This window comes from Vollenhovia emeryi, unplaced genomic scaffold (genome assembly GCF_000949405.1).
Source record: "Vollenhovia emeryi isolate VEMERY1.0 unplaced genomic scaffold, V.emery_V1.0 DF939146.1, whole genome shotgun sequence".
Classification (NCBI taxonomy): Eukaryota; Metazoa; Arthropoda; class Insecta; order Hymenoptera; family Formicidae; genus Vollenhovia; species Vollenhovia emeryi.
In genome coordinates, this window is record NW_011967220.1 from 1,611,551 (window position 1) to 1,624,041 (window position 12,491).

Sequence of the window (12,491 nt, forward strand, 5' to 3'; positions counted from 1 at the left end):
ATGAATATAAAAATAGTGAAGCGAAAATGTTATATCTTTATTAGATGCCATGATTTATTCAGGATGCATAGTATAATTGTTGAGTAATGAATATATAAGTATAGTCAAGAGAAAATTTTATTATCTATAGTACGGCTTTATTAGATGTTATCTATTGTAAGATGTTTATATAATGTCTTGATACATTTAGGCATAATTTAATCTTTCTGCTCTCTACAAAAAAATTATATTCTAAAAATTTACACAGTATTAAATAAACACTATATTATATAACTTCCTACACATTAACTGTGCCACATTTAGGCATAATTTAATCTTTCTGCTCTCTACAAAAAAATTATATTCTAAAAATTTACACAGTATTAAATAAACACTATATATTATATAATTTCCTACACATTAACTGTGCCACTCGTTTATGCAAGGAGCATCGATTGGATCAATATACATATTTGGAGTTGGCAGTTTATACATAAACTATCTTATTCCAAATATAAAAATAGACTTCACTTTCAATTACAATTAAGTCTTAAGTTCTCGTTAAATTTATCAAAGCCCGAGATGAATGGATATTCGCGTCAAGGTATCGCGTATGAGATCGAGTCGCTTGTTGGCTTACAGGTATACATTGTTGTTCAAACAGTTGCGTTGCGATAAAAAAAAATCACGGAGATTCTGCCGTGACAGGAAGTAACGACGATTCTAAATGTGATACTCGAAAATTGGAGGCTATCGCGTGACTTTTATTCGGAAGATTTTCTTCTCATGCAACATTATTCCGCAAAAATCGGGATAATATGCCGAGCGGGGTAATCTTTAAGGCATCATTCCGTCTTGCCGCGATCGTTTTTGCATGAAGATAGATCGCGCGCATGTAGAACGTGTACGGTATGAATTAATTGTTCAGCGATATTTCCTAATTGCAAATCGTAAACACGCGATAAAGGCTACATTTGAGCGGGGAGCGATGGGCGGGAATTTATTTGAAATTATAATTCGCCTGCGGAAAGCGGTGTAAGATAAAATTACACTTTGTTCATTATCCACCGGTGTCTACCTTTCGTTTGTTCAAGAATCAACCGAGAGAATTGTGAAGCGCTCGAAGCACCGACAGAGCGAATGTACAAATTGTTTCCCCCTTTTCGCTCTCCCGTGCGTTCGTTCTTACAAAGCCGCCGCGACCGTGTCGCAAAATCCGGGCAGTGTCATGTCGCGTTCGTTACAAAAAAAATTGTAATAAAAGACGTTACTCGGTGCACGCAATTAGTCATTTCTCCCCTAGTAGCACAACGTATTGGCGCGACATTGGGAAATAATGTAAATCTAGTATTCCCAATATTGGTCCAATATTATAAGATGGACGCCTTCTCTTATCTGTCAATATGTCCATTCAATAATATTGGTCCAATATTGTATCAATTTTAGGCCAATATTCTTATTACATTGCTAAATATTGGCCAGTGCACGTCCAATATAAATCTAATATTATGTAATTACTACTGTGCAATATTTACATTGATTTCATGACCAATATTGGCTTTACGTTGGACAATATCGGCCAGTGCATTTCTAATATAACCGACATCGGGCCGATGTTTGGCCAATGCACTGTGCTACTAGGGTCTGGTTGAGAAAACAAACGCGTCGGAAGGCTGCTAGTTTCTCGCTCCGTATTTTCGTGCGCCAGGCTCGGTCGCGAAACAGGCAGGGGTAGGAACCCGGTGGAGCCTTAACGATCATGAAACTCTGTTATAGACACGCGAACGCACGCAAGCATGCATGCACGCGAGGCGGGCGGGCACGCACGCACGCACGCACGTACGCACGCACGCAGGCACGCATGCACGCACGCACGCCGTGGCACGCACGCGGGCCCACGTACGCGGGAATTGCCGGCCGTACAACAGTCGAATGTACGCACGCGAGCACGCACGTAAGGCACATGCACGCATGCACACTCGGCTTCGCCGTAATGCGAGTCTACCGTGCCGCGAAACGGCTTTGCCTTTCGATCCAACGCTGCTCGTTGCTGCTTTCTTGTACGAGAAATAACGTCTCGTGCGCGATCAAGGGCCACCATTTTCAATATCTGCTAATTCTAACCGACCGTTAACTTGGCTGGTTAACAATTCTGGTTAACAGTTATGCCCGTTTCTACCAATGCGGATTAGCTTTGATCTCGGTTTAAATTACTTCTTATCTTTGTCCACTTTGTAAAACTAGAAAAAGATATCGAGCAAGTTGAACCGGGATTAAAGTAATAGCGAATTCGGTTGCTCGCACTGGCGCGCACTGAATGCACACTCAGGCCGGTTTATAGTCAATTTTTATATTTAATTTAAACTAATTTAAATTAAAAAGACTAAACTAGTGCAAGCGCTCGAATTCGCTATTGAACTGCGTTGGTAGAAACGGACTTTAGACCCGGTTTCACCAAGCTTAACTTTAAGCTTAAAAAATCTCATAAACTTCTTCGAAATGCCATGGTGTCCCACGATTACATAATTTTCAGGGTAAATTTTAAAAGAAAATTTAAAAGAAACATTCTACTAGTAAAATGTGTGACAAAATTTCAAAAACCCATAAAATTTTTCGAAGAAACGAAAATTTAAAAGAAACATTTTACTAGTAAAATGTATTGTAAAATTTCAAAAGACTCGTACAATTCTTCGAAGAAACGAAAATTTAAAAGAAACATTTTACTAGTAAAATGTATTGTAAAATTTCAAAAGACTCGTACAATTCTTCGAAGAAACGAAAATTTAAAAGAAACATTTTACTAGTAAACTGTATGGTACAATTTCAAAAGTCTCATACAATTCTTCGAAATGTCACATTGTCTCACGATTGCACGATTTTCAGGATAAATTTTGAGAGAAAATTGTCTCCGCGTGGCCGGACGTATCGCGGCGATATGTTCGCCGGCAAGAATCGTCTCGAGCACGGTAGTCCACCGGTCGAGCTATCGCGCGTAATTACTCATTCCGTTACGACAAGGCGCGCCGCGACGTTTGAATTTGGCGCGCTCTCGCGCGCGGACCAATCGCCGGCGGAGAGCGGCCATGCCGCTCGCGGCGCTCACCCGACTCCCCGGCGATGTTTGTGCGTGCCTGGCACGACTGCGGCGGTCCCACTGTCGCGCTCGCCGTCCCCGTCGTCGCGTGAGGTGAAGAGGCTCCGCGGAGACACCATCGCACGGTGCCCGACAGCGTCCCCGACGACACGAACCTTGCCCCGTCCGTTCGGCCGCGCGACATGTCAAGTCAAATATGTCTAAAGTGGAACAGTTTTCTCAGCAATATCGCGACCAGCTTCGAGAGCTTGTGGGAGGAAGAGGGCCTGGTGGACGTGACTCTCGCGAGTGACGGACAGTGCCTGACGGCGCACAAGGTGATACTCTCGGCCAGCAGTCCCTTCTTCAAGAAGGTCTTCCAGGTGAGCTCGCCAACGGGGTCCCCCCGCTCGCTCGTGTCCCCCGGGCCGCGTTCGGAAACGTTCCTTGATTGACGTTCGCCGAGCAACGAGGACCAAGTGACGCGCTCGGCTGACGTTCCCGAGCGCAGCCCCGACCCCGGAATTGGCGCGCACCGCGCGACACCAGTCGTCCTCGCACGCGCCGCACGCGTGTTGTCATGCCCCTCGAGGACGTTGTTTACAGGGTGCTCTCTTCGTGCTTTTTCTCTGTCTGCCTTCGCGGGAACGTCGTCGACTTGAATCGTGTGCTGGGTAGCGCGCCTTCGGTACACTCGCGTCAAGGTTAGAGAGGTATCGCGGCTATTATTGAGATAAACTTAACGACTGTTGATTGTCAGCCGTTTGGCTTCCGTGGGTCTGTAATCGTGACTATTCCCCTCCCCCCCCCCCCGTTTGTCTTTAGTTTTCGTCGACGAACGGCGACACATCTTTGCCACTTTCATTTCGAAACGCTTATCTTGGCATTTAAGCGCGGGCTTTATTTATATCTCGCTATTCCTCCGTGAGGATTGTAATGAAAGTGGCTCTCCGAGCGAAGAACAACTAGTCGATTGTCGTACGGTAACAGAAAATGACTCTCGAGTATATTTACCAAGTGTAATTTGTGTAATGTAAGCGATGCTACACGGATTTCCGAAACGACGACGATTGTCTTGAATTTGAAGGGCAAAGGGAGACGACCCGTCGGTTACAACAAAGTCCAATGAAGCAATAAATTGAATATGCGCGAGTACGATCGATTAATGATTTGGACAATGCAGTCTGACGGTTTTGTTGTTTAATTCTTTTAGACAAACCCGTGTCAGCATCCAGTTATAATACTTCAGGATGTACACTTTAGCGAGCTGGAGGCGCTATTGATATTTATATATAAAGGAGAGGTGAATATCGAGCAGAAGAATTTACCGGCGCTCTTAAAAGCAGCGGAGACACTGCAAATTCGGGGCCTGTCCGGCGGTGACATCTTTGCGAAGGAGTCCTACAAACGACTGGCTGAGCTAGAACAGGCCGTGGCCGAGGATGTGCCGCTGAACAAGGAGGAGACGCCTAAGAAGAAGCAGAAAGTTAGTAAACAGCAGAACAACTCTATTCTGGAGAAAGCGCTTACCCCCAGAATATCGCAGTCGGAGAACACAAACGAGTCCGCCGGCAGCGATCAAAGCGGGAAGGATGGAGATTACATGTTGCCTGAAACATTACCTAATCCGGTGTATCAGCGATTGGAGATGAAAGTTAGTTGGAAGAATAGAAAATTATGATATAAAGCGACGATCGAATGTAAGGCGTCGCGTACGTGTGCATGAAATACAGCGTTGAATCTAAATGAATTTCAGATAGAACCGTTGGAAATGGCGGTGGACGATCTCCAGAAACGATCTCCCTTAGACAAGGATCCGGCGGAGAGGCTAGACACAGGACAGGCGGATGGGAATCAAGGTTAGTGCCTGTACTGATCCAATCTCGTTTCTATTTTATGCAATTTTAGTATGCACTACATGGCAGATACGTAAACGGCCAACGCTCTTGTATATTCCTGTGTTTTTTTTTTCTGTATTAGAAGATCATGTATTACGCAAAGTGAAACACAGAGTCTCCCTTCTTTGCATTTTCACCGCTATATCGTTGCTAATGTCTTGGTTTTTATACATATTAAGTACGAATCCACTAAATTAGCCACTTGAAGATACAACTTGCGTACACAAACATGTATGCACTTGGGAGACACCCTGCCTTCTATTTTTTTAATTACAGTTTTTTTTAAATGTGATTCCAATACATTTCCTTAGTTGTGGATCATTGTTCGTTCCCACGTTTTAATTTTCGACATTAAACAATTTTGTGAAGTGCACTTGAGCATCTAATCGTAGTGCTAGAACTGAGAAATATTCATCAAATTTGTTGAATATTCTATGATTGGAAGAAAGTAACTTGTTCTTAATAATTTCTTGATTTTGCAAATTATTCGCACATTTAATACGTAGTAATTTTCGTTGGCAATCAAAGGCGTCGAGTTTGATACACGTACGAGATATTATTATGAATCTACGTGCAAAAGATTGTATCAAAGTAATAAAGTAATGCGGATATAATTTGGGAACCGGATATCAGGTATCATTTAGCACACATTGTGTCTTGAAATGTCGTTTTCATGATCGCATATACAATTAATACTACACCTGCACAAATGCTGTATACAGTTGTATACAGAGACTTGTTATCTTTGCATATGCCGGCCGGCTACTGTAGTATCAAAGCTTTTTCTTTGATACCGCAGATTATAGCTTTTTCGAATATTCTGTTCGCTTTCACCGCAAATTCTGTTCTGCTCGTTTTGGCGCGCCACGTTTTCCTTATTTGCTGTGCTGCAAGGGCTCCGTGTGTGAGAGGTAGAGGCAATGATTGCGTGCACGAGTAAAGAGAACTCAGTCGAAAAGACAATGAGAGCGACGTAATTGGTGCAAATGGTAAATGTCCCCGTGGCTCATTGCGTTATACAGCAAAAGTATTTGACGGAATATTCGATACGGAAGTATGGTCACGTCATCGAGACGCGATTCGCTTTGCAACAATTCGTAATCCGTGCAAAAAGTAATGAAACGTAATTGTCGCAATTTTAATTCTTGCAATTCGGAGAGAGAGTTTACGAGGCCCGGTCGCGCGGCGTCACGCTTCGATCGGCGGCGCATAAGCGTATGTGCGTGCATGCGTGAGCAGTGCATACGTGAGACGGAAGATGCGTGATCGGTCCTTCATTATAGCCTTTAAAGTACCTTCGCTCGCATTTTCTTTATTGTGCGCGTAATTCACGTGTGTGGGGCAGCCCGTGTCTAAAGCGCGCTGTGCTGATATGTGTGGCAGGGTCTGGGAACAGCCCTGCTGAAGACATTTCCGGTTTATCTGGCTTGTCTGGGCTAAGTGGATTCTCGGACGTCAAGCCGCTGCTTTACTCGTATCAGCATCTACCTTACGCCGATCTCCTGCCAAGCCCGGACATAATCTCGACCTGGGCGTCGTCCCGGCCGATGGATCACTTGGCCTGCGACCTCATGAAGATCCTCTTCACGCCGGAAGAGAGGATTCTCTGCAACGTCAACGGCAAGATGGGCAAGCAGCAGTTCGATAGCAACAAGATACACTTAATACGGGAGGTCCTGTTGCACTTTAGCGGCATAGCGCCTAATAGCATCGAATGGGAGGAGGCTTGGAAGAATTGCGTAACCAAAATCGACACTAGTAATAGGGGCTTGAAAAGGTATCTGTTTCAGAGACGCTCGGTCTACACCCAATGACTAGGGCGTTTTAGGTCAGGGGTCAAACGGAAACGTTTCCACTGGCTGGAATAGGATCGTTCTTTTAAGCCCGTCACCCCGTCTGTTTCCACACAAGCGTCGTAGGACGACTCGTTCCTCGCTTGTTCCTCTTTGGTATGAGGCTTTCGCGCTTTATATTTAGGACACTGTAAAAAAAAAACCAATATCGATGTAAGTAGACGGTAAGATTCACGCGCGTGTAGCATGTAGCCAGGGGAAGAAGAGACGGATGATCGGTCGGTCGATGGCGGCTAAGATCGCGCGGAGTTGACGTGCAATAGGTTTTGGAAATGTGCGCTTTCCGAGCCGCGGTAACGTTTCTAGGTTGTAGATTTCGGGGTGACAGGGTGAACTAGGAAGGAGCATTGTAGACGCGATCGAATTATTTATACGCTTCAGGTTCGCTGCTCGGCGTGATGAGCGGCGAACGATCGAATAACTCTAAGCCTTCCTCGTAGGTCTTTACTTTTTCTAATTTCCATCTTGTCGAGCGAAATCCCAAGATAATTCGTTTCATCTCCCCTCTCATCCTCTACGCACACGCACACACCGCGTGCTCAAAGAATCTCCCTCCCGCTTTCCTCTCACGTGCTCATGAGTAAGGTCGATCATTCATCCGCCTGTGCACCTTTGCTTCACCGTACAACACCTTCAAGTAACATTCCTTCTTACTCTTTAGTTACGGTTCACGCGAGAATTCGCTTTTACGGTAAAACGCGGTGCGATATTATTAAAAAGTTGGCATATATCGGAGAGACACGCGAGTCTCTCTTTCTCTTTCTCTCGCACCCGAATATACACATCACGTACTCGCTTACACACCCACACACACACTCACATACACCCACATTATCAATACACGGACAAGATGCGCGTGTATATATGCGTTCGTTATGCGGAAATGTGTGGTATATACACGGACGTGCGTACGCGGTACGCATATCCAGTTAGAGGTATACGTATAGCATTGTATGTACATATATGTACCAAGGATACGTTTCGGCCGTGTTGATCACGTGCGTGCGTAAACGTGCTGCACGGCCACGGCAGCTCTATGTACACTTAAAAGAAGAAAAGGAAAAACCGTAGCTCTTACGACAGGAATAGTGATTTAAGACACCGCTTGTAGAGTATTTAAATCGCAGCAGAGGGTCGCTCAGCATGCGCCACGAACTATTAGGGTATATACGTTGCGAATCGACGCGCGATGTCTGTCGCGCGTCCCTTTCTCGAGACTCGCGCGAAAGTGTTCTTTGATCTCCGTTTTATTATAACTTGTAAAGTCGTGTCGATTTCTTTTTTGTTTCGTTTGCGCGGTACGAGCGTTGAATCATTGGGAGCACACCGACAGCTTCGAAGCGATATTATTTAAATCAATTCTATTGTAGACAAGACAAACGACTGGTCGCAAATAAACATATTTTACATTTTTAATTGTCTCCTCATTTCTGATACACTTATGTGTCCTTTGCATATCTGTGTATACGAAAAGATGAGGTCTATGAATGTTGTGTGTTTTTTTTACAGTACTTACAGGAGCGACAACTTCGTGGATCTTTTTGCAAATGAACTTAAATATTTTCCATGTATTTTACACTATAAATGCAGAGTGTCCCGGAAAGCTTGATAAGCCTTTCACTAACAGATTGTTTAGAGCATTCTAAAACAAAAGTCCTTGTGTAGAACTGTTGAGGCTATCATAGGTTTTAAACGGAAAGCATTTACAAGTCGAACTTTATCATTTCCGAGTGCTCGAACACGAATACGCGAGTGCGTGGACACGAGCGTCTTCTGGTTGTAACATTTTCATTTCAAAAGTAGAATTGAGAATAACGCATTAACATGAATAAATGATATCATTTAGAGCGAAAAATTAGAACATGCGTTATGTCTGTAAATACTATTACTCTAATTTTATGTTGTAAGTAGAAAAGTATTATAAAATCAAGAAATTATTATTGAGCAGATTGTACTATCGTATCGTAGATTATTCAACATTTAATTTACGCATCAAATTCCACTTATGAAGAAATAATTAAAGAACTGGAATTCTTTACAGGATCGTCGAGGCCGATTGTAACAGTAATAGCTGAAGCTCGCCACACTTCTCCAGATCCACAAACGCACAGGAGAGATTCCCTCGCAGTTGAACGGAGCTCGTTGTGGAATATCTCGAAAATATTGGAGGACCCGTCACCCGACTTACCGAATTATTCTCGTGCCGAACAAACGTTAGATCGACCGGAGTCGTCGAATTTTCTGGGATACAATCCTGGCGTTTCGCAGCCTAGTTTTCCCGGGTTCGTCGAGTCTTACAGTACAGATTTATCAGAAGAGACTATAAAAGGTGGCTCAGCATATCCGCCGTTTCCCTGCCCTTTTTGCGACAGAGCATATACGAGTTGGGGCTTCCGCAGAAGGCACATAAAAGCTGTCCATACTATTTCGCCATCTCTTAATTGCAAATGGTGTTTACAAGTGAGTGCATGGAGTTCTTTTGGATCTGTTTTGAGATAAAAAGCAAGCAAATTAAATTAATACACCAATGTAGGGAAATGGATGGACGACGCAACAATATTACCTCAGCCTGGGTTTGAACCTGGACTTTCCTACACTCTAGGCGTCTCATCAATTCGACCACTGAGACATGCCTAGAATTTAGGGAAGTCCAGGTTCAAACCCTGACCGAAGTAATATTTTTCACAATGAATTTTCTCTAATTAAAATTGCCAGTTGCGTCGTCCATCAATTTTACTAAATTGGTTAATTATGTACTGGCGACAATAAGTCTTTATTCTTGTAAAATTAATGTGTTTGTGATATTTACATTTATATAATAGACAATTTTTTATTTTTATTATTTTATTTTATTCTACACACACATAGGTTCTTCCTACACATGCAGCTTGGAGACGGCATGTGATATCAGCACATAATCTATCAGCCAGCGATGCGCACAATGGTCTCTTAATTTTAGAAGAAGCGCACATGGTCCTGCAAATAGCACGTCCTACCAGATTGGATACATTGGTTAATATTATCAAGCAAAGTTCGCAACAAAACTGTGGCCACGATAGCACTCAACCAGATCAAGATTAGGTAATGGTTATCAGTTGCAATTTTATATATCAAGAAAAGAAATTATCCACTCTTCTAATTTTTTAAATAAAATTTACATTGTTGACATTTTTGATGACACCATCGTGTTCAGAGCAAATGCAAATTTATCTTTTTGCATTTAAAAGTTATAAGTGGGTAGATAAATATGAAATATTTTTAACATATGTATATGTATAAACATATATATTTTTTATGTATACGTAGTATACATGGGTGTTTTAGAGGTACAGGGTGTTTTCTTATAAAACCGACAAATTTTACCTGCATGTTTAGATCATGTATGAACTTTTTTACTTAAAGTTACCATCCAAACATGTTGGCAATGTTTGTTGGTTTCGTGATGGACATGCTCTTTATATGTGTGTGCGTGCGCACGCACGCATACATAAAACAAGTTGCTAATAATCTAGTACAAAACAATAAATAATATAATTTACATGTTATTCACTTTTCAATCCACCCTCGTATATACATCTTAAACTAACACACACGTACACACACAAAATATATAAATTATATTATTTATTACGTTTTGTACCAAACTGTCAGCAACTTGTTTTCAACAACTTTATCAAAAATAATAAAATATGAATTAAATGGATAAAAACATGACAAAATAATTGTTGTGAGTAATCGACATAGCAAGCGAATTTGGTGAAGTAACAGCATAGTTCATAAGCGAATACTTTTTATCGTTAATCAACTACTGGTAATTCACATTCTTTCGTTATTTATAATTGTATACAATTGTATACATTTGCGCGAAGTTATATATAATTATAAATGAGTAATTTTTTCCCTCTTAAAATGTTTTCATGTAAAAACATGTATAAATGTACGGAGTTTGTCAAGACGATCTTTCACGTTCTTAAGACAAAACTATGCACGTGAAACTAAAGCAGGGCGGTTTCCGGTCTTAAGACCATTTTAACTGATTGTAAGATCGTGCTTAAGACAGATCTTAAGCTTGGACTCTGAATACCGGCCTAGGTTGCATTGATCGGACATTGAGTACCAGTCGTGCAACTGCATCATGTTTTGCTTATTTTTACACTGATTTGGCTAATAGCAAATGGATAAGCACTATGCTATTACTAAATTCGCTTGCTTTATTGAGGTCACTGCAACATTATATATATTTTTATATATGAACTACTGTGATGGATAAACACATATGTTACCAAACATTTTTAAAGATTCTTGTTTGAAAATGTCTAGTAACATGGTGTCTGCCTTTTTTATATTTGTAGAATTTATTATATATTTAAGAACTGTTACGTATGGCCAGTATGTATACATATTATATTTTAAATTTACATTTTATGATAAAATGACTCATAGAATAAATTATTATTAACAGCATATGGATATTCTGTACATCCATAGAATGTACTAATATATCTAACATTCTGAGAATATTTGTACAATATACCGTGTGTTTATGAAATCTTTTAAACATACATGTAAACATATATCTCAGAATATACACAGGTATGCTGTTGGGACTTCTTGTATCATGTTTTGTTATGTATTGAACATTATAGTTTGTGATAACAATTATAATAGTTTAAGAATGTTTACGAAGAGGAATCTAATATTATTTATATCGATTGAAACAAATATTTTTATAAATTTATTTCTACATACTCATTATTGCAATATTTTATAAATTTGATTATTTTATAATTAACCATGTTGACTTTTTTTTATATCAACACTTTTGCAGCTGGCGAGTCTAGCACATGACCTAAAACTGGAAGCCATATACGGTTTGCAATAATCTGTAGTTGGTGGCTGTAGAAGTCTGATATTAAAATGAGAATAAAAATGAAAAAGTTGCTTTATAATATACATGTTTGTAAGAACTTGTAAATACGAATTATGAAGTTATCTGCATTCTTATAAAGATAAAATGATTTTAAATTAGATCAACAGAACCAGCTACAGATTTTAAAATGATGATAAAATTACATTAGCTATAGTTCTTAAAACAATATGAAATTATACGTTAGTGGCTGCAAATGTGTTAATAGAAAAGAATTATGTGTGTCATTATATATTTCTTTTCATGAACACATTATGCGCATTAATCAGTGCTATTATGAATACATGTAATATGCTATTTATTATTTAAATTATTTATTCTGAGTACTGATGATATTGATGTATTGAGAGAAATGGTTATTGTTTGTATCCACAGAGAGAAATAAGATTTAACACTTTTTATAAATAAGTTTTAAATAAAATTAATATCTTTAATTCCTTTAGTTATAACTGTTAATTTAGTTAACTATTTGTTTAATTAATAATTTATCAGTGGTGATCATCATTCAGAAAGATGTGCATTACTCCAACTAGTCAAAGATGCGAGTTTAACTTCAGTTTTTATTCAAATCTGACCGATCCACCGAGTGTCTTGCCATAAATATCTCTTTATATAGTTCCAATCCCATTTGAGAAGAAAGGAAGGTTGGAAGACTAGAGTAACAACAGTCTACTTTCTGTTAAAAGAAAAATAGCTCAAAACACAGCTTCAATAGAAGAAGTTTATGTCGGAAGATAGGATGGAGTTGTACATTAGAAAGA

The 12,491-nt window shown here is 40.3% G+C and overlaps 1 protein-coding gene across 2 annotated transcripts; it reads left to right on the plus strand.

Annotated features, from left to right (window-relative positions):
• The first annotated feature begins 3,089 nt into the window (after positions 1–3,089).
• On the plus strand, positions 3,090–12,430 carry LOC105566207 (protein bric-a-brac 2-like). 2 transcript variants are annotated; one of them, XM_012020031.1, is made up of 6 exons: positions 3,090–3,435; positions 4,266–4,706; positions 4,809–4,911; positions 8,845–9,263; positions 9,672–9,884; positions 12,347–12,430. In XM_012020031.1, the coding sequence occupies exons 1-5, from the start codon at positions 3,256–3,258 to the stop codon at positions 9,882–9,884; spliced, it is 1,356 nt and encodes a 451-aa protein (XP_011875421.1). In that variant the 5' UTR covers positions 3,090–3,255; the 3' UTR covers positions 12,347–12,430. The 2 variants fall into 2 exon arrangements, with proteins under 2 accessions (XP_011875421.1, XP_011875422.1); XM_012020032.1 differs by lacking the exons at positions 8,845–9,263; positions 9,672–9,884; positions 12,347–12,430 and adding an exon at positions 6,334–8,219.
• Positions 12,431–12,491: the final 61 nt, after the last annotated feature.

Coding starts and splice junctions, on each gene's coding strand:
- LOC105566207 (XM_012020031.1), top strand. CDS start 3,256: ATGTCAAGTCAAATATGTCTAAAGTGGAACAGTTTTCTCAGCAATATC. Junction 4,707..4,808: donor ATCAGCGATTGGAGATGAAA/GTTAGTTGGAAG, acceptor AATGAATTTCAG/ATAGAACCGTTGGAAATGGC. Junction 4,912..8,844: donor ACAGGCGGATGGGAATCAAG/GTTAGTGCCTGT, acceptor AATTCTTTACAG/GATCGTCGAGGCCGATTGTA.